Source organism: Bacillus rossius, chromosome 3, assembly GCF_032445375.1.
Source record: "Bacillus rossius redtenbacheri isolate Brsri chromosome 3, Brsri_v3, whole genome shotgun sequence".
Taxonomy (NCBI): domain Eukaryota; kingdom Metazoa; phylum Arthropoda; class Insecta; order Phasmatodea; family Bacillidae; genus Bacillus; species Bacillus rossius.
In genome coordinates this window covers 27,929,055-27,955,988 of record NC_086332.1, presented here as the reverse complement: position 1 = coordinate 27,955,988, position 26,934 = coordinate 27,929,055, and the positions used below count along the sequence as shown (strand labels likewise).

Sequence of the window (26,934 nt, the reverse complement as noted above, 5' to 3'; positions counted from 1 at the left end):
ATAAGATACTCTTCAGTATGAACAACAATTTCTGCAACAATGCTGACTAGAGTAATGATTGGAACACGACCTGATTTATTTTAAAAACTAAAAATTTTGATGCTCAATTGTTACAATGGCAACCACAACAAATGGTAATGGTAATCTAGTTGATGAATTTGAAGAAGCATTTCAGGTAAATTTTGTGAATGAATTTAAACCAACAATTTTTTTTCTCCCAAGATAATTTCTTTGTAAAATGTGTGCTGAAGTTTGATAGGTTAGATTTACCCTGGGAATTGAGCCTCCACCCTGTGGCAAGTAGTCCTCCCTCTACTTTACTTACACACTTTTAATTATTATAAATGTAATAATACTTACCAAGATTTCAACCTAAATCCTTTGCACTTCTCATTTCCAATACTTTACCCTCAAGCCCATACTTCTACCATTTTCTCCTCGGAAACGAATGTTTCGCCAGCACACACACACAAACACACACACACACACTCTCTCTCTCTCTCTCTCTCTCTCTCTCTCTCTCTCTCTCTCTCTCTCTCTCTCTCTCTCTCTCTCTTCCACTCATAGTCTCTCTTTTCCTCATTGTACCCTTTGTACAAACTGTTTCTCAGATTTTTCTCCCTGCTCCGCTAGAAAATCTCAACATTTGTACCAACCTTATATTAACCTCCTCTTCAGTTCCCCTTTGGTTACAAATGGCAGTTGTATCATACCTTCTACCCCTCACACCCATGATCCTTCTTGCTGTCGTGTGCTTCACTTTCTCTAACTCTTGTATCTCCGTCACCAGTTATGGGTCCCAAAACACAGCTGCATACACCAGCATTGGTTTAATCAACTGTTTTACGCTTTCTTTTTATTGCAGAGCCATGTGACATCATGCCTTATTAACTAGGGTAATATTTTAACAGCGCGGCTTTTCCTTGAAGTAACAATAAAATTATGAAAATACTTGTTTCGAAAACTAGAGATTTTCTTGTACTTATCCTTAAAACAGCATTTCTAAAATTTTACCCATTTCTGAGAAACTGATAACCTATGCAGTGAAGCGGCTGTCACCATGTGCTTTGATTTTGTTGCTGATATTGTGGTGTCTCATTTATAAGAACATTTTGTATTTGGATATTGTAATGCAATGAAAGGTAAATAAAAATTTAGGTAAATATTTACTTGGGCGGTATTTCCGAAAAAAAAATGTTAAAAATCCGAAAATACCTTTATTTTATGCTTTTCAACTTCCTCTTTTCATTAAAATCGGCGGAGATTAGAAATTCCAAATACTTTAGGAGATATCGAATTTTTAAATTTCTTCATATGTAGTTGAGCGGTATTTGCGAAAAAAAATGTTAAAAATCCGAAAATACCTTTATTATATGCTATTCAAATTCCTCTTTTCATTAAAAGCGGCGGAGATTAGAAATTCCAAATACTTTAGGAGATATCGAATTTTTAAATCTCAGCACAAAACCAGCGCATTCCTGTGGCGTGCGTGCACCATTGTTTCTTGTTTACGTACGAGTATCTATTTTTTTTATTGGATTATGATGTCACGTGATTGTTCGTGATAGGCCAGAATTCAAATGAACTAATACGTGATTATTTAGTTCAATTATTGTATAAAACGGTGTTTAATTACCGCCTCCAACTTAGGTGAGTTTTTAACGTTTCTAATTTTAAAGTCTTATTTGTTATTTTGATATTGTTGCGCAAGTAATAAGTAACAAAAAAATTTACGTGAGTTGCTACTGTACATCCTTTGTTACGGGTTTGTTAGGTAAGGTCAGTTACATTATAAATAATTTAAAACTAAAGAATAATTAAAATTAATTCACATTATTTTTAATATCACCTTAGTTTGAAAGTATTTATAATGTAACTGACCTGACCTAATCGACCATTTTAGTTTACTGTTCACCGGCTGTCCGGGTTTGTTTGGTCAGGTCAGTTACATTATTAATATTTTAAAACTAAACAGCCATTAAAATTAATTCACAAAATAATTTTTAATGTCGGCTTAGTTTGAAAGTATTAATAATGTAACTGACCTGACCTAATCAACCATTTTATTAATTACGCATTCACGATTCACGTATTCACGAACACGGCAAAATAACAAAAATGGCGCCGCTCGAATGGTTCCACAGGTCTTGTATTGCAAAATTAAAAAATTCTATATCTCCTAAAGTATTTGGAATTTCTTATCTCCGCCGCTTTTAATGAAAAGAGGAAGTTGAAGAGCAAATGATTAAGGTATTTTCGGAGTTTTAACATTTATTTTCGCAAATACCGCTCAACTACATATGAAGAAATTTAAAAATTCGATATCTTCTAAAGTATTTGGAATTTCTTACCTCCGCCACTTTTAATGAAAAGAGGAAGTTGAAGAGCATAAAATAAAGGTATTTTCGGATTTTTAACATTTTTTTTCGGAAATACTGCCCAAGTAAATATTTACCAAAATTTAAAAAAATAAATATTTGTATCCCTACTGTGCATCCAAACCCAAGCATCAATCCTTGACAGGGATTTTTTTAGCAGTATGAAGGTGTGATGCGCTGACTTGTTACGTACAATAGCACGTAACCTTATGCAGAAAAGGAATTGTCATTACATGTATCAAATGTAATAGCTCCTTTTTGGCGGTGGCAGGGTCAGTGTACAAGTATTGTAATATAAACTATAAACTGTGATTGCTCAGATTCCCGTTGGAATATAAAGATTATGTTTTCATGGTAAATACAGGAACGTCTCTAGTGTGTGGAACAAATATTTTCAGAATTTTACTATTACTTAAGTAAAAGCAATGTTGTAAGAATATTACCCCAACTAGAAATGTGCTGTTCTGATTATTTTGTTTTCATGATTTGGTTAGTACAGCCTGGTAACATTTCAGAAAAATGGCAAAAAGAACGTGGTATGGACTGCTTGCCACTGGGCTCCTAAGTCCAACAACTTCAGGATATCATGTATCATCTATCATTTATCATCTACAATCTACAATGATACACAAACCATCCCTCAGTATGCTTTAATGTAACTTAGACTGTTCAAGTTAATAGACATAGTCTAGTCTAGCATATAGTATGGTTGGATAACAGAGGATCACTGTTACAGTATAAAAGCATATCGAAGAAAACCCTAGTGAATATCTACAGAGATATGTTGATAATGTAGATAATGACTCGGCTTGATTCTTGGGTGGTAAAGTGATGCAGATATAAGTATAAGATGAACTTTTGACCGACAGCATAGATATGTAATTATTCTGTGAGTTGTAAACCAATGTAATATGTATATCTTAATTTATCAGATATTCTCTCTCATGAGAGATTGGAAATTTATCACGTCATTGCATCAGCCAATCAGAAAAGACTTTGCAATTTTTTTTTTTGTAGGAAAAGCCTTTTTGCGAGGGTTAGGAAATTTGTATACTGTTGTGTTTTTGTACTGTGTTGTGCTGTGATTGGTTGTTGAGGTCACGTGACAGCTTGTACGTGGCGGGCAGTCATGTAGTCTCTTTGTCTTTAGTCATTGTTTGTAAGTACTGTGCTGAAATGACGTATAGGGATGACGGCTCACCAAAGAAACAAATGAGATTGTAAGGGCAGAGAATTTCACTTCTGGGTGCCGAGGCCATGCCGCGATTAAGTATAAACCCTTGGTTTTATTATCTTTTGGGCTCAATTCGACTAGAAATCTTTAGGCCCCAGATGTGCAGTACAGGCCCGGTATGTCCATTGGTCTGCCAATTTGGTTGCCATTGGTTTTCCGCGTTACATCGTACCTAGATGACAAAGTTGTATTTTGTGAAGGCACAGAACTTTTAGTAGCGATCGGTGAGAGTAGGTGAAAGTTTTCATTCGGAGCTATGCTGTAGAGGACATGTAAGTTTATTTCTTTTTAATCGTGAGAAGAATAAAGTTTAAATTCATTTCAACTCTTTTTTTTTAAATTACTATTAATAGTTTTTGAGTCATTAACAGTCATAAACATAACCTTACACCAGACTACCTGCAACTTCTGATGAATTTGTGTTGAAGTGTTTTTGTATGTGCAATCCGTGCTATAGCTTGCCGGTGAGGTCAGGATTGGCACACCAATAAGATTAATCATGGTAAATGTTTACAAGTCCGCCTTAACAACTTAATTTTATTGCTTTGTCCTGTGATATATTACTTATTGTTTTATACTGTGTTTAGCTTTATGTATTTATGGAATTTAATACACCACATATTTTTTTGTTATACATGTTTTGGTGGGAAGTTTAAAATTTTTTTTTTAAATTTTGAATTAACATTTTTTAAACAAAATTTACAATCCTAATATGTTGTGTTTATAAGAAAAAATGTGAATGTTTCCCATTTTCCTAAACCAACTGTTGTGGTATTTTTCCTTTTTCAGCTGCTTTTTTTTTTTTTTTTTTTGTGTAATGAAACATGGTCTCCTCTGATACGTTAACTGTAACTTTCAGGTGTTTTCATAACAAATTTCTTCCGTACTTTGTGTGGTGTCTATGTATTACAGACAACTTATTAATAAATAAGTACAGAATTATTCAATGATTTTATTGATTAAGTTAGGCAGATGAAGGATTCAGGGATGATAGTACATATTATTAAAGTTTATCTGCAATTATCTTGTCTATATTTGCAGTCATGCCTGAACGTGCTAACGAAGGAAGAAGCACTGGCGACAATGGAGAAAGATGAAATCCGTGCAGAAGTGGACAGCACGATAATGCGCTTCACGGACCTTGCACGCCAAATGGAAGCATTTTTCCTCCAGAAGAGGTTCTTGCTTTCGGCACTGAAACCAGAATTGATTGTCAAGGAGGTACATGAATCTGTTTTGCTTTATAATAAATATTTTCTGTTACATTTAGGGCTGAGAAGACTTGTTTGGCCCAAGTATTATGGGTTTAGTCTTGAGTCTGTTAAAATACTTACAGCAACTTTGACTTTTCTTAACGACAGTTTTCACATAATCAGAGATCTATTATCCCTCATTAAATGTGTTAAATTCAGGGACCGGAAAGTTACTTTTAAAAAGTAACTCAGTTACAGTTACAAATACTCCATTGGAAATGCAACCCTGTTACAACTACAAGTTACACTACTGAAAATAAACCAGTTACAGTTACAGTTCTGAGAAAAGTAACTGTAAGTTACTTTAACAGTTAGCTACTTTGTGAAAAAACTAAAAATGTGATACGTAATATTGTTATAGTTAAATGCTAATAAAACATATTGTGTTTAGTAAAGATATATGTTTATTTAAACCGAAAAAATTTAAATAGGTCTTAAATTACATTGAGTAATTAGTTCACACTACAAAATTGTTCGCAGCACCACACAACAAGCACTTCACAATAAGGTTATTTTTATCACTCGACCGAACTTCGAAAAAATTAGAATATGAAGGCCACGGCAAAGAAAATTCTGGACTGCTATCTAGGCTTCTCGCTTCATTAGATTCTGTCATTGCTTTCCCGCATGTGCACAGGTAGGTTAATTAATTAAACAGCACAGCAGTAAACTCGCATGTCGCAAATATTAAATAAATGACAATCAAAATACGAGCGCAGGCTAGCCAACAACAGTTTTACAAGTACAAGCAAAACCATCGCAAATAATATGCTTGTCGGGATTTTCGTTCTGGGATTGAAAAAATCAACAAATCGTTGTTCGTTCAATAAGAAATACATTTAAAAAATGTAACGCAAGAAGTAATGACAATTGTTACTTTAAGGCAGAAAAATGTAATTCAGTTACAGTTACAGTTACTGAAAACTTAATATATTGCGTTACCACGATCGTTACCATAAAACGTAACTGTTACAAATAACGTCGTTACTAGTAGCGCATTACTTCCAGTCCCTGGTTAAATTACTATATTGTATAAACTATGTTCATCTAGCAAATATGCAGTGTTAGAAATTCATCATTAATTAAAAATGTATTTTTATTGAAGTGAAACTTCTAATGCGACTTCCAACAAGGTTGTGTTAAACGTTCAACGCTCCTGGGGAGGGGGAATAGAAAGAGACAGAGCGAGAGTGAATGCGTGGCACTCGAACGCATGCGCGTAGTATACCTGTTGCAGGCCAGCGCGAGCGTTAGCAACGAGTAGCGTCCAATATTCCAAGGACATGCGCGTGGTATTCTTGCTATGCAGCGAAGTAAACAGTGTGAGCGTCGTGAAATTAGCTGAAATACGTACTTGTTTTATTTTATTGTTCTATTTTAATTTATAATATTCATTATTTCATTTACTTGTTTTTTAGTTTGATTTGATACAATATGATTTCACTAAAAATAAATTTCTACCCCTTCCTATTTTCATTTCCACATTACGAAGTTTCACTTTTTCCGCACGGAGGGACTACACGCACTATTTTCTTTGTACTATAACATTCCATATTGGAATTTTTAAATATTAACTTTATAAAATCTGTACCATTATAAATATGAAAATAAAGTATAGCTTAGTTTTTTTTTAAATACAACATCTGTAGTCAAGGATTAATGGTTTTATGTTTAGACAAGTTTAGTTTTTACTTTTGAAAAATAAAAAGTTATTCAAACATCAGTGGGGTTATTGGAACTACTAAACCTACATAATTTTTTAAGCAGTGGGGGAGAAAAAAAAATATATTTATATTTAAATTGATTGTGTGTATTAAGTTTATTTCTAGTGCCGACATAATTTTTTTTTTACTTAGTATGTGATGATTTTAATTTTAAAATAAAAAACCTAACTAAGGACTTAAGATATTAATCTTTTGAAGTGAATTTTGCTGTAATTCGTGTTTTGCCTTGCATTTTGGTATTATTTGGTGGATTCTGGATTGACTTCAGTTTCACTATTATTTTGGTTTTATCGCTATTCACCATATGATGTTGCCTCTAGTAAGCACTCGCCAGTCAACACAGCAGTTGTGCCGTGTGACAGGACACCCACGAACTGCGGCTGGAGCTGATGCGCAAGGAGGAGCTGATCAAGCGGCACTACGAGAAGATAGCGGTGTGGCAGAACCTGCTGGCCGACCTGCAAGGCTGGGCCAAGTCCCCGGCGCCCTCGGGCATGTCCAACGGCAGTTCGGGGCCCCCGCCCCCGGCCACCACGCCCACCCAGGTCAACATGCAGCAGCAACAGCAGCAGCAGCAACAACAGCTACAGCAGCAGCAGCAGCAGCAGATGCAGCAGCAACAGCAGCTGCAGCAACAGCAGCAGCAACTCCAGCAGCAGCTGCAGCAGCAGATGCACCAGCAGATGCAACAGCAGCAAGTAAGATGGCATTACATTGCACCAATCTTTACGTGGTACATCAGTTTTAGTGATCAGTAAGCGAAGTTATGAAACCTCTTCTAATCGTAGAGCACTTTTGGTACCTAATGTCTCTGGCAGTGTGTGGAATTGACGTGCTATTTTCCATGAGGTTATATTTGTGTTTAGGTGCCTATTGAGTGTGAACAGGAAATTAAGTTGTTGATTTGTGCTGCAAGTAGTTATGTTCCTCTTTATTCTCCTTTGCCATCCATCGTTTCATTTTAAGAGGTGACAGACACTATCATTGTGCTGATACTCCAGCATTGCATACAAAATTATCTATTTTTAAATATGTAAATATTTAAATTTAATGTTAATAAATATATTTAATTTCTCTTCTCAAAACATTCTATTCATCCAGGCTGAATTACATGCATCTTCTTCTTCATGACTCGTAATTAATCTTGTTTACGCAGCTGGGAAATTCAAGGCGATCAGCTGCTGTAAGGTTGCGCGACAGGTGGTTGTTGTGTCGGCAGGGCACGGGTCCCATGGTGACGCCCCAGCAGGCCATGTTCATGCAGCAGCAGCAAGGAGGTCCCCGGGGCTTCCCGGCGGCCCAGGGCCCAGGCGGGGTGCTGCAGGGCCCGCTCGCCTACCTCGAGAAGACCACCAGCAACATCGGCATGTCGGAGGGCCGCAGGTGACGGGGGCGTGGGAGGGGGCGGGGCAGAGGACGTGGCAGGGCGCGTGGCAGAGGACGCGGTGGACTGGAGTACGGGACTGCCCCCTAGACCCTTCCCTCTCTCGTCGCTCGCTCACTGTAGCTGCTGCGTTACGTTAACTTACCTTCCTTGTAGGTTCTGTCCGGGCTGTGAGCTGTCTACATCCTCTCTCTTCTCATTGGCTTGCTTCAGGTACACTGTTGTGATGAGGAACTCGTTACACTTAACGTTGTAACTTTCTTTCAGAGAAAGCTTTGTTGGCATTATTGAAAACATGTCGAATTTCCTGTAGATTTCTACTGAGATCTACAGTTATGACAATTTTAGAGCCAAAGTTTTTTTAGTGACAAAATTACTTCAGGATGATGCTTATAGAATGGTTGGTAAGACATGTTGTATGTAAGTGTATGTGTAGCATGTTTGCACCAGGCAGGATTTGGATGGAGTTGAAGAGAAGTTAATTTCTGAATGCTGGTAAAGTTTCCATGATTTTTGAGAGATTGTGTTGCTGTAGTATTTTGAAAATACATAATTAATAATTAATACTAAGAATTAAACTTAGAAACAGGCAATTTTCTTATTAACAGTTAGGTCGTATATTTACTAGTGCATTCCAAAATTTATCTTCGAACTACATGTACTTCTGCTGCATCATCATCATTGGTTGTTAATTGACAGTCAGAACGGAGTGTTGTGGATTTAATCCGAACACCACAGCTTTCCTTCAGTTTATCAGCTCTTGCATTGGTACCCAAGTGATTCTGAACTCACTATAATCATGGAGTTTTTGGTGCCTTATGCCTCTGTGTGTAACATTGTGATGTAAAACTCCATCTAATAAACAAACTCTAAAATAGGGATGTACCGATTTGAATCCCAATTAACTGTAATCGCCCAATAATAGAGAATCTGTAATTAATCTTAATCTGCGCTATTTCAACCGATTATTTAGACAAAATTGTCATTTTCTCATCATATTTATCATAGTTATCTCTTAGCATTATAAGAAAAATATGCCAATGATGCTAATATATTCTTTTAAGTTTAATTCATGAAACACCGTTCAGACTGTAGGCCTACACACGCGCTGAAAGTTTCAGGAACTTCGTCGTCTAATAAATTAAATATACAGGAAAGCTTCACTATAAAGAACATGAAGGGACCAAAAAATAGTTGAGTTTGTTATACTGAAGTTCTTTATACTGAAACATAAGCATTGTTATAAATATGTATACCGATAAACACATGAAACACCTTAAGAGTTTTAAGGTTCAGTATCTCAGTCATTAGTCTATGGCCGCTTGAAGAACCTGTTCACATACTCTCTGCTGATGCTTTGTCTATGGTCAGGAGACACATTGTAGGCAGAGCTGCCAACCTCAAATCACACCCATCAGTAATGACAATTATATTAAAAAAGTACGCGTAAATCATGCACAATAAATTTTTCCTGAGGAATTATGACACACACAAGAGAAAACAAAGGACAATAATATGCAAAAAAAATTTAAAATGTAGGCCTATGTATATGAATACAATGAAAATTAATGAATCGAAGAAAAAAACTATTTGAACAATACAATCATCTGAATATGTAAGAAATGTCATTAATTTTACAGGAAATTTTCAACCTTCAATTCAAAGTATTCAAAGTTATACTTTTGAACAATTATATTTTTATTTGCTTCTTTTATCCTGGTTGGATAAGAACTGTCTTATAAACAAACAACAGAAGACAAACAAAAGAACTTGTAAACAATAACTCTGCGTTCGTTACTTTCGTTTTTTCAGATGTAGCGAAAAAACTACGATATGGATTTATTGCTCCTCATGACTATAAAATGTTCCGCCTGTTTCTTTAATTCAATGTGCCCTCTACAGTCATCCCTTCCACCATGTGCAATCGAAAAGTCAAACGTGCATACATTACAAAACGCGTGGTGTTCCAAAACATTTGAAGACTAGCATGGCCATTCTTTTGAATAGTTAGGTCTTAGGTCGAAAGTTTTGAAGAATTGCGTTCTTTTTTTTATCCCCCAGATACACGCTTCATTTCTACAACCGGCCGGTAGCCTACAACTCACGTAGTTTCGGTTTCCTACCACGTTCGTGCAACTTTGGATTTCACTCAAAAATTGAAATTAAAAAAATCGAAGGGTTGGGTTAGGTTAGTCACACCATGCTTGTTTTCATTGATTTAGCGGCTGAAGTGGCGTTAATACCGAAACGCAAAACTTCGGAAATTCTTGCAGGGAACCGAAACTACGTGAGTTGTAGGCTTCCCACAACCGGCACTGAAGAACACAACACTATTGAAAAAAGGAAAAAAATTTCACGTCTGTAGACACGACAAAAACAATATGGTGAAAAAAATGAATTTCAAGAAATAAATTAAAACAGCACAGGTTAGCCAAAGTACCGTACAAAAATTATCGTGATGTAAGTAGCCAACAAACGAAAAGTCCGAGAATATGTACTATTTGTATCGTACAACGGACGTAATACCATCCCATTATTATTTCAAAACACGAGAATTAATCTACTCATGTCGACAGTACATGCGCACACATACTAGTTCCGTTATTGTTTTTGTTTACGTACACGCTGTTACGTTTGAATAAGAAAATTAAAAATAAAGTACAAGTTTTTGGATGGTAATTTTTTTCAAAATTTGCCTCAAGGTTGTTCGTTCAAGTGAATATTTTTGTTTCAGGAAGAAACGGACCGTCGTAAAATTCGTTAAGATGAAATAAAATTCAAGGTTATTATATACGTTTTTGGCGGGACCAAACAATGAGTTCGGTTAAGTGAAGTGTTCGTTTAACTGAAGTTCGTTGTACTGGTGCTTTCCTGTACTCTTATTTTTTTCAATTGACGATATTCTTCTAGCATTTATGGCTAGTATTTCCATTATTGTTAGCTCCATGCATCAAACAACTGCTTTGAGTGCTGCTTGTAATAAAATACAACACATAAAACTGTATAAAACACAATAATATTATTTGAACAGCATCATCATAAGATCTCCATTTTATGTTTAGGTTATGCACGTCATGTGATGAACAAAAACAATTTGGCCAACTTATCTCACTTCACCGGAATTTCCGTTGTATATGTGAACCTTTTTCTATTATTTTTTATTATGATTGAAGTCGCTTTAATAACGGGAAAGTCTTCTTTACTTTTTATTTTTACCGTTTATTAATAACAAATATTTAACCAGGAATAAAAGTTCACGATTGCGATAGTTGGTGGTCGGTTGTAGGAATATTTCTGTTTGCGACCAAAATTAATTTTTTGAATATTGGTAATGTCTGTGTTAGCGAAGACGACTCGGCAACTGTAGATTGTTTTGTTGTTTTCTGGTCACTAATGCATGTCCATACATTACGTAAACGGAGTGACGAATTCTTTGATCAAATATTACAGTATATTTTGCTAAGTTTTCTATTTGTTGGCATTTACCAAAATAAATATTTGTTAAGAGCTGTTATACATTGCATTCACTATTTAATGTTGCATAATAATCACAATGTTGTTCTCTTTGCTTTCTTTTTTAATTTATGTATGTAATAATCGGGCAAATATAATCAGTATTCTTAATAGGTTTGGAACATCGGCTGAATTTTAATTTTTTAGTGAATCGTTAATCGTAATCAATAACCGGTTTTTCAATATCGGTACATCCCTACTCTAAAATAACATTGATGTCTAAACACTTAGTTAGTATTTTTATTGAGTTAGCCGTTAGGTCGCGAGATGTTAAATCTAACGTTTTCTAACTCTCTCTGACCACAGGCTGAACCTTCCAGAAACAAAATCCAACTCCACATTTAGAGTTAAAATTTAAAACTGGAGAAAACTTGTTAATGTTTATGTCAAACATATTGGCTGGTAACCATTCATGGTACAGGACATGTATCACTAAACATTTTAGGGGTTACAATCAGTCATTGGTTTGGTATGTTATACCGTTTTACTTAATGGTATGTATGCAGCCAATCTCTGGAAAATGTTTGCTTTTAATGATTTGTGCCATTCCAAGGACATCTGTGCAGCATTCCGATAGCTGTGAAGCTAGCCACCAAGACATTTCGGCTTGGACAGTGACTCCAGTGCTTTTTACTTTATTAAATTGAAATATACATATTTTTTATTTTTATAAAGACAAGTTAAGATGAAATTTTACTGAATCTAGACCATTGTCTAGTGGATTGACTGCCTTAGCAAGTTCTTTCTATATAATGATAATACTTGCTCATGATTTTTTTAATCCCTCTGACTCGTATGAATTTTATCTAAGTATTAACCTTGCAAGTTGGCCTGTTACCATGTTATCGACTGTGCTACTGTTTACTTTATATTTTAGTTTGATTTCATCTTGGCATCATTCTAACCGACCACCTTCAGTTGGTTACTTCGGGATTAAGGGGTTTGCCTAGTCAGGGTTGTATTTGTGCTAGTGAGACAGAATGATGAGTACGGTATCACTTACTTATAATGTCTAGGCTGTGAAGTGGTGCACAGTCTTTTTGTCATCTGTGAGGCAACTACGCATTAGATTTTTGTGGTGACTATAACTAGGGACCCTGAAAAATGGTAAATAAAAACTACCATTAGCGGTGCAAAAAAAACTAGTGAAAGCGTGTGTAAAAAAACCTGGTAAGAGCGGTGTAAAAAAACCGGTAGAAGCGGTGTAAAAAGAGTATATTAATAAAGCGGTAAATAAAATTTGTTTCTCTTAACACGTAGTACATTTATGGAGAAAAAAAAAGAATACAGGAAAAATGAAAATAACTTAACTGTTAGATTTTAACTTTCATTATGAGATAATATTGAAAACATCTTGCTATTTTAAACACTTGAACATTTACATATTTAAAATTGTAATATTAATATAAACCCTTGTTGGGTAGTTAGAATAAAATGTCTACAAGAACTGGTTTTCGCTTATGCTATATGAATGATTGAAATTACATGTTACAATACACACACCTATGTAAATTGCCAAAGTACATAGAGGCCATCAGTTCCATGTTTTCTGGTTTCAGATTTGTTCTCATATCTGTGAGAATATTCCCATATACTGAAAAAGCCCTTTCGCTGTCTACATTTGAAACTGGAATCCACAAATATTAATACAGGATTCTGCAAATTCCTGATGGTCTTCCTTTAGCCCCAATAAAACTGATACTAAATCAACAGAAGTGGCACTGTCCAATTGGGATAAAACTTGCCTTTTGAAAGCAGAATAGCCTTCCAAAAAGAGTTTGGAAGAAATTTTCTTGATGACAGGAATATTCTTTGCTGCATTTAACAGGGTGTCATCTACAGTATTTATAGATATATTTCGAATGTCAAAAAGCTTTCCCATGAACTCAAAAAAAGGTTTAGCAGTAGGAGTGTTTTCTAAAAGTAAGAGGGATAGCTAGCTTCCTTTCACATGCAACACCCAAAACTTGCAGTTGCTGGGCTACTACAGATTTCATAGTAACAGTCATTGTGTCCAGTGTAGCATTTGTTGCTTCACCAAAACTACCCTGAGCAACACTTCTGAAACTATCTCGAAGATCTTGTATTTTTGCTTGTAACTTGTGGGCATATGGATAATACAAACCTTCAAGTTGCACAATTGTTTCACTGACAGACTGGCAGTGTTCAGACAAAAATTTTGCTGAAGCAATGATGTGCAGAACTGCAATGTTTGTCAGATCTTTGAAATACTGTACTGCAGCCCCTCCATCGTTGGTTGTCTTGAAATATTCAACCAAATCGCTGAGATACTCTGCAATGTACAATGCTGATTTGTACCAAGTACACTCTGTTTTTCTTCGTTTGGGTACTTCTCCCTCAGAAAGGAAATGTATTTGTGTTTCCTCTTCCTGGTGTTAAGGAAAGCCACTTTTGCATTAGCAATGCAATTGTTAAGTTCAGGCAGTTTGGTGGACCAAATGTTCGCAACTAGTGTTGGGCCGATTCCTAAAATATACTGATTCCGATTCCATTTTCGATTCTTAAATTAAAGGGTCGATTCTTCGAATCCGATTCCGATTCCTTAATTTTTATCTGACAATGTTCAACAGAGTAATATACTAAGAAAAAAAAGGTTGTTTATGATTTTAAAAATGTCATTATGTTGTGTTTCATTTTCTGTGCAGAAATTAACATTATATACAGCTTATATAATGTTAAAAAGTATGTTCATTACCATCAAGTTACGCTACCTTGTATTTCTAGCACAATTTGGCCTTTTAACCTTGCATATAGTTAGACGAAACACGTGTTCAAACACTGCCAATAATCAAAGATGTCTAATGACTTAAATTGTAAATAATGTTATAACTTAACAAACTTTAGATACCTTACATTATCAACTCAATTAATTAATTGTAAAAAAAGAGGGTTTGTATGGTTAGGTTAAGAATTTTATTTTCAAGCACAACTAAATAATGATCCAAATAAAATGTCAATATAACCTCGTTTATACATATTTCAAGGGACCATGGCGAAAAAAAATAAAAAAGGGAAATGTAAAAATAAAACTTTATTATCTCATTATGATGGAAATGACAAACAAATATGCACCACACTAAAATAAAATGTCAGAGATGCTTACGTTTTAATATATTACCTAGAACTTAATTATCTCACTTGGTGAAAAGAATAAATCCATCCAGTCTTGCAGTTCCTCACAATCGTAAAGAGAAAATAAATTTTCGGTTTTTGAGTAAGAAAGTTCTGTGCAATTTTTAGCATCTCAAAATTTTCACATTTTATGGTGAGATTTTCTTACACAAAATATTTAAACTCTTCAAACAATCGCGTGTTAACATTTAATTCATTTCAGAAATTTATCGGAAACAATTCTGTTAAACTAACACAACTACTTTCAAAAGATTGTTTATGTTTGCCGTTTGGTAATAAAAATTTACGAACGTTTCCGCAGCAATGTTTTGAAATTCAGACTTGCCAACTGCCTTTCCAAAATATATCTAACGTAAAACGAGCATCGCTGAACACGCACAAGAACGCCGATTTAAAGCAATTTGGTTATGTTGCTTTTAAACTTATTTTAATATAGTTGCAATAATCCACTGTGAATTTGGGTAAAATTTCATTCAAAAATTATTTCATTTTAATTCTTTAAAGTTTAATGTGTAGAGATTTTCACGTTCACGTTCACGTTCACGTTCACGTCACCAAAGATTTTGTTCATGGCCGTATGGTTTACCATGGCAGGTAGCACAAAAAAAAATTAGGTTGTTTACAATGGCAAATGTAGCTGCCATGATCAAATAGTTAACGTTTACATTATTTGCCGTTTACATTTACATAATTTTCTTTAAACATTTATGGTTTTGTCTAATTATTTTTTAAGGTTTGCTATTAAATGCAGTGCTGCTGCAACGTAATTTCCTAAAAATGCTTTCGCTTAAAGTGGGAAAGTAGATACTGCATTTGTACAGTAGGGAAAATGGCGGTGCAAGTAAATAAATACGTTAATCACCGTAATTCGTAAATCAGTTCCGTAAAAAAAGATTGTATTATGTAGTTTTAAAAATTATATTTGCATGCATTTTAATATTTTCTTACGTTGCGTAGATTATGTATTTTGCAAACTTAAAAACAATGCAGGAATCGGTCATGGTCGATTCCAAAACCATTGTATTCTGAATCCAACGATTCCAGTGGAATCGGTGGAACCGACCGATTCCGGAATCGGAATCGACCCATCACTATTCGCAACTAAATTTAGCTTATGGGCCCAACACTAAATGTGAAGTAGATCAGGACAAAGTACTTTACACATTTGGGCACAAAGAGTCATGTAGCGTGCTGAATCTGTAACGATTCCAACAACATTGTCGTACTTCACATTGTAGTCAGTTAGTACATCCAAAATAGCCCTGGAACACTCTGCAGCATTTGCATTTTGGAGAACTTTAACACCTGCAACAAACATCTTTTGTTCTTGATTGGGACATAAAGTTCTCAATAGCACAACAAAAACACAGCACCCATTCCTGTCTGTCGTTTCGTCGCACAATACAGTTACAAGCTGATCCTTGACCATTTGGCAGACAAACTCCTTCCGTTCCTGACAAATCTGTGTTACATATTTTGATCTTGCTGTGTCTGCAGAAGGTAGGTCCCCAACTCCTTCAAAACACAAAAATTCATCCTTTTTTTAACAGTACTGCTTTAATTTAATCAAAATTTAGACTATGTTTAACCTCAAAAAATTAAAATAAAATGCATCATGTTACTTTTCGATACCTAAGTTACTTTACATGTATATGGTTAATAAAATAACCTGACAATCTGATAATTAAATAACCTGACATCACATTATCCAGAAATGTGAAAACCTACTACTTGCACAAATATGAGTATTTATACACAAAGATACTATCCCTTTGTTTATGATCTTACAAAAAATACCTACCTTGAATGTACTTGCTGAGCCATTGCTTGAGGTTAGGATCTTCTAATTTTTCTAATGGAATATTGCTTTCGTGAATGCTGAAACTGTGTCACAAATAAACTCTTCTTTCTCCGTTTTCATAGTCTTTGCTTTGTGAAGAGAATCTTGCACTGAAATTTGTTGCTTTGGTCCACTACTGCAGCCAGCAGTAGCTTTTTCTTGGTTTTCTTTGTGCTTGCTACTATCTTTCACATGCTTCATGCATGTGTCTCGTCGTTCCCAATCTATTCGAATGTTGCAAAATTTGCACATCATTATTTTTTTTCTTTGCATCAAATACATAAAATCAGTCAGTTGCAAATTCCTGCTGACGGTTGTGAATTTATACAATTTTGGGCATGATTTAAACGCTTGTAACGCGTTTAGATATGGCGAATTTGCAATTGTATAACTGTTGTTTAAATTACATGCTTCATTCGAGGGCAAAATACTAGATAAATTACTGTTTCAGATAAATGTATGAACATACAAATTCAAGAGTAACACTTAAATCCACTTTTTAATTTAAAAAAATATATATAAAATAAGCAACATCAAAACAAACAAACCCGTGGAGTTTCTGTTTCTACGAACGTCTCAGAGAAGACGAGATAAAGTGTGTAAGTTTTGTTCACAATACATCAAGGACGTCATTTTGTGTGGAAGGACGCCATGTTGGTAAAATTAATGTTCTTTTTGTAAATTACCGTAATTCGGTATTGACTTCAGATATATTGTGAATTTCTAGAAAATTAAGACTTTTTTCAGTATAAATGGGTTTTGAAAGAAAAAAGTAAAGATTCACAGCGAAAAATTATAAAATTCAACATGGCGTCGCTATGATAAAATGTTTATGTACTTTCTTGTCTATGGCTTGCAATGGCCGTTAGGAAAACCATTGGCCAATGAATGGAAACAAAACAGTTGTGTTATTGTTAGGTTAAAAGTTAAAACCCTTTCATTCCCAAACAGTTGAAGTCAAGAAAAAAAATTATCTGAGTCTGATATATAGTTACAAATACTCTAAAAAATGATATGAGAATGAAAATAAAAATAATTAGGATAATTATCATTAATTTTAATGATGTTGCCAAATGGCAACATTGGGCAGCAAATTAGTTCAAAATTTGATTTTCATAATTTCACGAGATGAATCTACAAAACAGTTGGGAGAACCCATGTAAAATAACTTTACACATAACACTAGAAACACAAAATTACAATTCACAAAAAAAATCAACACAAAATTTAATTATGTTGCTGAATGGCAACATTGAGCAGCAAATCAGTTCAAAGATTGATTTTGAGCTCCTCAAAAAAATAACTTGTTGAGTTCATAAAACATACTCCAGCTGTTCAAAACACACAGGAAATGCATGCAACATAACACAACTTTACATAATACACTAAGAAAAAAATGACAATGTTTCAATTGGTAGTTTTGGTTTAGCCAAGAAAAAAATTGCCCTAGCCTTACACAATAATCACAAAACATAATGTATAAAACATATTCTCCATAACAGAAAGCAATCATTTAGCCCTACAACACATAGTACAAAAATAAAATGCAAATTATAACAATAGGCCTACAGGAAGTATGCAACACACAATGAATTCACTTTTTTTGGTAGACGTTTACAAAACAATTATTTGACCCCATCAAACACAAGTGAACATTGCACTTTGAACAGGTAATTCTGCTATAGCCCTTGGGGCATAGCTTACAGCGGCCCTTCTTACTTTGCACTGGCCAGTGACCAATGGAATCGTACCGAACATCACTGATAGGCGCCACTGGCCGGTGCACTACTTTCTTCTTTGAAGAAGACGGGGATGGTGAATCGAAGGATGGCCTCCCACGTTTTCTCTTGACATCTACGGAAACAGACGTCAACCCAAAAGCAATTTGTGCCTGAAACTCTAGAAGTGAGAGATGCTTGCCTGAAATTTTAAGCTGCTTGTGATGCCTACGGTACATGAGCCACGTGTTCACTACAGACACATTGATGGGCCAATGGAAAATACGCATGTACCCTCATTTGGACTTCAATGTGATGCGGTACAATTCGATCAGCATATCTGCCAGATCCACCCCACCCATGAACATGTTGTACTTGTCTATGATGTCAAGACGAGAAACTTGTACTCACTTCTTTTCTTTTGCTGACCACCGCTGACAAGTACCAACAGGATCGACAGCACAATATGTTGAGACAAAATTTATCGCTATGTTATCGATCCACTTGACGACCACCACACCACTATTGGCATCTACAGCGAACTGTTTGACCCCCTTCCATTCTTCTTGAGGTCTTTGTCAGGTTTCAAAGGGCAGTCTGGGATCCTATTCTCCCTTATTGTGCCAACACACCAAATGCCTCTCTTTCAACTGTGTAGCAAGGTGAACAGAACTAAACCAGTTATCAAAAAATTTTTTATAATTTTTGTTGTTGGGTATTGTGGAAGCAAGTTGAAACACGTTTCCGGAAATCCCAATCCCAAAATCGGTACACGTGCTGTCGCCTTCATAAATATGAAATGCGTGCATAATACCTGAGGCACCACATCGCGTAAACACTTTGTAGCCCCACTTCTGAGGCTTGTTTTTCAAGTATTGCTGCAAGCTAGAACGCCCTTTGAACGGGATGATTTGCTCATCTACGCTCTGCATTTCTTCGGGCGGGAGACTTTGCAAAACATTTCCCATGTGAGAGAGTATGGGACGCACTTTGAACAATTGATCCCTCTTGGTGTCTTTCACGTCAAGCTCATCATTGTCCGCCAAGTTTATGTACCTTCGGATGGACAGATTGCGGCTCATAATGTCAGCTACTGGAGGATATAGACTCTCGCTCTGCCTAAACATTCGGTATTGGGGCATACCAACAATTCCCATGTGTAATAATATACCTAAATATTGTTTTATTTTGCATGAGCTGAAATTTGGTGTGACATGATCCTTTTCAAAGGCGTATTTATTACTCTGATAGGTAATATTATCAACAATGTCATCACTATAAAACTTATTGAAATACTGTAGCGGTGACTGTATTTCTGGCGGAGGGTCTGGAATGGAATCGAGCCGCTTTTTCTCATCGCACAACAGTTCCTCTGGAAAACACCAGTCCACAAATGCTTTCGCTTTCTTTGATGGTTTCTGCTGACTTGCAGTGTTTTCAACAGTTTGTGCAGACAATGTCTGTGTCTTGGTACCTGAAGATCCTGCAGCAGTCAGAATTCTCTCGGTGGGTGCTGTTGAAGGCCCTGCTTCACTGAAGTCAATTGTTTCGGCAACTGCTGTGCACAGTCTTATTTCACTTGAAAGTACTTCGACCTCTTCAACATCTTCAAAGAACACCATGTGTTCAAATGCATCTGGTTCCTTTCGGGGAAACCGCCCAATCGGAACTGAACTTTCCTCGTCAGACTCGCTGTCGCAATCAACATCAGAGTTTGTAAAATCAGGCACACGTAATTGTAATAACAAATCATCATCAGCGAACGTACCCATTGCAAATAAATTATAGAACTCTAAAAAACTTAATGTAAACAATCATTCTCAAGTAGGGGCCTATGTACTCAAATTCATACACACATCTGCCCGTTGTTGCCATTTGGCAACATAGGTTTTCCACAAATAATCTTTACGAAAATAATAATATTTACTCTGCAGACCAAGTTTATAATAGTGCTCCTGCATATAAAGAATCAACTTGCCGAGATAACAAGTGTCAATTAGCAAAATAACTTATAAAAAATAAATTTTCCCCGAACACTGTTTTCTCAAAACAATAACAATGCAGCAGCCGCCAAATAAGTAATTTAATTTACCATCACACAACAGTGCTGCCAATACTTAGATAGCTGATTCCATCACATAGAATACGTAGCCAGATGTCTGCCCAAAGAAAAAAAAACAAAAACAAATATATTTGGTTAAATATTTTATCTATGGTACGAAAGTTACTGTTGCCATATGGCAACAGTGGGAATGAAACCCGTTTCTTGAACCCGAGGGCGTTAAAATATGAAGTTATTTATATTATCAAATTATAAAGTGATAAAATGATTTGCCTGTAAAATATTTTAGTGTAGTGTGGAGTTTTATCTTTGACTTGTAAACATATTGTTGCGCAAATCTTAAAAATAGTGATTTTAAATTGACTATTTTGTGCGAAATTTAGTGAAATAGAGGAATTTAGCCCCATTTCATGCAAAACGAGAAAAATGGCAAATTTCGTGAAATTTCGCGGAATTTCGCGACGCATAAACGGTTTGTAACACCATAAAAATAACATAAATTGTTGGTATGTAGACCCTATATGCTTGTATAAAAATTTCGTGAATAAACCATTCGCGAAATAAAAGGGTCCCTAACTAACATTTTAACATAGAAATGAAGATAAAGGTGTAATGCAATTTAATTACCTTTTGTGCTTAAAGAATATGTACTGAAAGTTTCAGACTAAAAAAGTATTTTAAAAACACCTGTTTTTGGCAATTTTCTCTGTCAAAAAAAAAATACAATTACTTTCTAAGTTGTGACCAATGAATTTGTGAAATTTCTCTCTTTCTAATTATTACCCATGGTATGATCCGTGAGACTCATCTCCACACTTAACCAATGAGAACATGGTAACTTTTTCTCATATTTACTATTTATTACTTAATTAAGGGAAATTACTGTAAATTAAATTCTATACCTTAAATTGCGTGGATTATTCTGAAGCTCTGCCCACCATTAGTATGCTGAGATAGGCAGGACCCTTAAAGCTGTGGCTGGCAGATGCCCTTTTTCAATAAAGGTCCATTACATACTATACGTATGTAACAGTTTCATAAAAAAAAAAGAGAAATTTTCTTTAATTTTAGTGAGATATATTGTAGCAGTCACAAAAACTTCTTGAAAAAAAAAATACAGGATGTATAATAGAATAAAATATAACTATGGTATTAATTTTTAAAATAATCATAAATAGAGATAAGCAAAATGACATTCCCAAAGTGGCTCAGCATTTTTGAAACAACATAGCTTACTGTGATGACACACAACACACTGGTGAGTGATTACATAACCAACTACTGATTATGTTATTAGGCTGCACAAAGAAAATGTACCTGTGTGATTTATGAATTAGTTTTGAATTTTCGAAAAAAGAGCTTGTATGTTATCAAACACGTATCGAACGAAAACCACAGATCATGTTTCTGTTTCGGCATTATTTATCATTTTGAAAGGTATCAAACATACGTGCGGATAGTGTATGAACTCACTGTTGCTGGAGATTATGTATGTACTCTAAATAAATACCCATAAAAATAAATTTGTTGGAAGTACATGTTTAAAAATTCAATGTGTTTCATTTGGCTGTTTATTTGGGGCCTTGGCAAAATCATAACACTTTGTGAATTTAGTGGAAAATATACTTGTGTTAGGATCCTGGGTATTTTGAACAGGAACTTGGGCCAATAGCCAATAGTTCACAATATACCTTAGATTGAGATTATCCTGCTTCTAAAAACCTTTGTTAAAACTAGGAATCAGAATGACTTGTAATCAAGAATTGAAATTAAGGAATTGGCTCAGAATCCAAATATAAAAATTTGTACTCTAGCCATCCCTATAAAAAAAAACACACAGTTAAATCTCATCATAAAACCAGAAAAGCAACTTACTAGAATGAAAAATAGGTATAATGATGGATGAAAAAAAGTTTCCTACACTATTTACGAGAATCACTGATTTTTGTTGCGGCTGTAGCAGGCTGAGCGAGATTATTTGTGAGGGGATACACAGTTCAAGCAATGTGCAGGTTGAATATGAGACCGTACACTTGCCCGATGCTAAGGTCGCAGTACCCTTTTTTTTATCCTTGGATTGCATTGTGCATTTCAATGCATGATATCTGCTATTGGTGCTGTCCTGGTTTCATTGTGCTGTGTTGCCAGATATATGGAAATAGCTCCAAGTTAGACACATTTATAATTTATTGAAAAAATTGTTAAAATGTACTTTTTGAAAAATATATATATACCCATATATATTTTTTAAGAGGAAAGTTTGGAATGAAAAAATTGCACATATATTATCTTTTTGTATTTTATCAAGAGCATCATCTGATAATATTCAACTTTATCCTCTATGAAAATTTATCAGCAAGAAGCCACATTGATTTCAATAGTTTTTGTCATCAAATTATTTTTATATCTTTTACTATTAAAAATTTAGGCTCTTTTTGACCATAGGAAATAATTAATGGAATGCCTTGTTATTTATAGTGACTCACTGCTGCAAATTCTTTCTCTTGTAAAATAATAATTGGTGTTTAGAATTAATATTTTATTTCTTTCATTGTATATCCATACAACTGTAATTTAACTATCGAAAGCACTATTTTATGGTCTATGGTCTTAGCAAAATTAAAAAAAAAAAAAACTAAAATTAAAAATTTACTAAAACTTATTATTATAATTATTTGTACTATACAAAATAAGAATTTGAATGTTAACAAGCAGGGAGGGTAGTATCAATCAGTCAACAATGGGTGCCATCTGCTCTGTACTGCAATCTAAGCGTGAGACAGACTATATATGATCTCTGGTTCGTCCACAACATAGTGAAGGGTCATAACAGTGTGCAAGATGTGTATCAACACTAAAATTTAGTGTCAACATTGTGCAACAACACAATACTGCAGTGGCCATGTCTATTATCAGTAAATAATGATAACAATAAATGTGCATTAATTTCTTTGTCAAAGATTTGTCAGAATGCAGCACTGTTATCACTGGTTAAAGACCTCATGGTAAGACTTATTAAGCAGAAATATATTTTTCCTTTAAATTTAAAGTACTGTCAACACCTTTTCATATAAATGAATATAAAGTCATACAGTATCAATCAGCTAGCTAAAGAGCAATGTATTCAATTTTTTTTAAATTTTAAAATGTTTTATAATCTTTAAGTAGGTACCCTTGAAATTTAGTTTATTTAAAATTTTTAAATCCAACATTTTCAACAGTCGTTACACAAGCCAAAGGGAAAGGAAAATGGTGATTGTATTTTTCCTTTGTTAAGGATATTGAAATAGTTTTTAATTATCATCGCTAATTATTTTTCTGAACTTAATAATTTTAATTTGTTGCTCACTTGGCACAATATTTGGCAAATAAGTAATTTCTTTAGTAAAACTATCAATTACATCATTTATAATTTTATTAATACTTTTTAGTATTTTAGATTAGGGTAAATGAGCATGTGAAATTTTATAGCATATTCATTTTGTGTTTAATCCACACCCATTTGGACAACACACAAACACACATGAGTAATTCACAAACTCATTACATCTTAACTGTTCTTGACATCTTAACTATTCCATGACGATATTGATAAGCAAACATTCATCAGCATTTCCACTCATCCTGTATTTCACAGCGAGTGGTCTACCCAACTGTAAGTTCTCGTTAGTAATAGAACACTAGCATAAACCATGTAATTTTTTCGACCAATCAAAAACATGTAACAATCATACAACTTTGTCATGTGAGAACTTTATTCGTCAAATAAAAAATTCTTGTTTTGACTAGATAGTGCAAGATATATTTTTTTTTGTATATTACGTTTGCATGATTTCCATAAATTAAGCTACGTGTTAAACATCAAAGCACACATTTTGAAGAGGAGAAAATAGTTGTTTTTGCATTAAATTTCAAAATTCTTGCACTTTTATAGATTTTATTACATAAATATAAATTTTTCTTATGATTACATTTTATCAACTACAGCAGAATTAATTTCTCATTGGCTAAAGCCACCTAAATAAACAAAGGAGTGTGGCCAGGCCGCTGAGGTTGTTTTGTCATATGCAAGTGCTTATCACTATAACTAATCATGTGTAAACATTTTTATCAATTGTAGCCCAGCCTATAGTGTTTTGCAAGTGTGCTTGTCTTATTTTTCTTATTTCGTGCATCTTTGTTTCTATTACTTCTGGGGTTATACTACTCTTTTTTTTTTTTAACTTTCTGTGGCAGTCCAGAACTCATACAATCTGTGCTATACGTACAGCTGTTTCATGTTTTTGTCATTCATTGTAATTTTTGTGTATGTAGGTAGTACAGATAATGATAGTATGTAAGACAATACTGTGTGTGTGTGTGTGTGTGTCACGTTGGTGACAGTGGTTAGTTAATGTAGCTTAAAATATGTAGACTTTAGAAACTGAAGGTTCTTTGCATTGCAGCCATTAGATTAAATATTAATTTAAAATATAAAATGCTCATACTGGTAAAATAGTGATGTGAAATTTTTACTATGTACTTATTTTGTATCTTATGTCTGTGTGTATTGTGAAAGTGTTTTAATACATTAATATGTTTATACATACAAGGATGGTTATGCAAATGATGACAAGGAAAACTGAGTTGTTACATACAAAGTTGAAGTGAGCTTCCAAACATCTCCACAGACTCAATATAATGTCCTTTTATTAATAATTAAGAATAAAGCCTTTCGGTATTTTTAAAAACTTTTTTTATATAGATATATGTGTCGTATGATATGTTAGTTGTTGAATGGTTCTAAATCTGGATTTGATTGTTGTGAAGTAAAATATTTTCTGTATGAATTGTAAATAGATATACAAAAAATGTTATAAATGTTGGTCATTGTTTCAGATTGGCTCTATAGTTTTCTTGTATATACATGTATCATTTTTGTTACGATTAGTGGTTCTTTTTTAATGTGTATGTACCATTTGTCTGGTCTCTTATAATTTGTATAAACATATAAAACATATGGATAGTACAGATACAACAACACATATTGCTATTTTTGTGTGTTTTACTTATTTGTATTAAAAAATTCATTCTGGAAAACAAAGATAGGCTATAAAAAAATTATTTATCAAGATACCTAATAAAAAAATGTTTTTTACGTTAAAGCAAATTTTTTGGTATGAACACATGTTTCAAAGTGATGATGTGCTTTGGAGATAAGTCTGTATGTGTTGTTGCAGACACACCATCCATATGGTTATTTCCATAATATGGGTCTTCAAAAAGTTTAACTATAAAATAATAAAATAAGTTTGTCACAACAAGATTTAATTAAAAATTTGTTTTCAATATTTATAATGGAAAGTGTTCAATTTCTTAACTAAGACAAATATTTCCATCTCGCTGCTATAAAATTTTATTTACCGAGTCAAATGTGGTTGAATGTGGTATTTAAAAGGTTCATGTCAATAGAAAAAATAAAGAATGTACTGTGCATAATAAATACAAATTTTAATATGTTTGTGTGTATATTTGATAATTTATTTGGATAACTTGTGCTATGACTTACCATATAACAGTTTCATGAAAACAGTAAATGGGACCCACTCTGTCCGAGCGGTCAAAGCACTCACATCCATCTGAGATGAACCTGTTCGGATTTGTGGTGGGGACCAACCCGGATTTTCCCCCAAGTGGAAACGTGGCAGATGTTTCTGTGAGCTCCCAGGTTGCTCCTGTTACCCTTACTCATTAATTTCCTCAAAGTGCAATTCCCATCTCATTATCTCTCACCATCAGTAAAGACCCCCAATGTTGATGCAATCTTTATTTTAACCCCCTGTGGATTGCAGGGATTTAAAATATTGTCTTTGAAACCTGGAAAACACAGGGAAATCAACAAAATGTTCTTTAGGAAACTGGAGTAGAAAGTTGTTATACTAGTTTCCCCCCCCCCCCCCCCCCCCCCCTTTTTATTGTCTTAAAACTAGTATTAACTTTGAAAGATTTGTGCAATGGGAATGCATGACTTGATGTAAGCTTTTGGACATACGCCATTGCTAAGCACATGTATGTCTGTAGAAGAAAACTACAAAAAACCAAAAGACAAAAAACACAAATTAAGTAAAAATTGCTGTTGTCAACAGGATATATACACCACATAATATTTCATGACAGGAATATGGTCAACAAACAAAGAAAAATGGACTAAAGAGAACGGAAAAAAAAAAAAACCCACAAATGATTAGGTAATTGAACCCCAAAAAAAATTCAGCACAACAGTTGAAACGAGACAAAAACACAACAAAAATACTGTTTATACACACATGTTTACATAGCCAAATAAATTTCAAATGGAAGCTCACACAAAAAGTACTTTCTTGACGTGACAACGTCTAATAAATCAATGAACGCCGACTGCACGCACGAAAAAGTGTCCCGTTATGCACATTGTCCCACTACGATGTGTCCTGTTACGCTCATTGTCTTCCGCGGAAACCAGGCACTCGTTGATACATATTTTCCTTTGTTTATCGTGAGGGGCGTTATTAATGCATTATAAATAAAATTTCGTGCCCGGGGCCACAATTGGATATCATTTTGAGCACTGGAAGACATAAAAACGTAAAAAATTCTTGACAAATTTTAATCTCGGCCCCAACAAACCACGAGCAATGTGCCAGAAATGAGGTATTT

At 34.4% G+C, this 26,934-nt stretch overlaps 1 protein-coding gene across 1 annotated transcript; it reads left to right on the top strand.

The window, feature by feature from the left end:
* Nucleotides 1-25,757, top strand: LOC134530433 (mediator of RNA polymerase II transcription subunit 28). Its single transcript, XM_063365251.1, has 4 exons — nt 1-175; nt 4,654-4,833; nt 6,952-7,287; nt 7,809-25,757. The coding sequence occupies exons 1-4, from the start codon at nt 116-118 to the stop codon at nt 7,974-7,976; spliced, it is 744 nt and encodes a 247-aa protein (XP_063221321.1). The 5' UTR covers nt 1-115; the 3' UTR covers nt 7,977-25,757.
* Nucleotides 25,758-26,934: the final 1,177 nt, after the last annotated feature.

Bases quoted from the DNA above. Each gene is read 5' to 3' on its own strand.
- LOC134530433 (XM_063365251.1), top strand. From the start codon at position 116: ATGGCAACCACAACAAATGGTAATGGTAATCTAGTTGATGAATTTGAA. The intron at 4,834-6,951 runs GTACATGAATCT...GCCGTGTGACAG, and splicing joins CAGAATTGATTGTCAAGGAG to GACACCCACGAACTGCGGCT. The intron at 7,288-7,808 runs GTAAGATGGCAT...TTGTGTCGGCAG, and splicing joins AGCAGATGCAACAGCAGCAA to GGCACGGGTCCCATGGTGAC.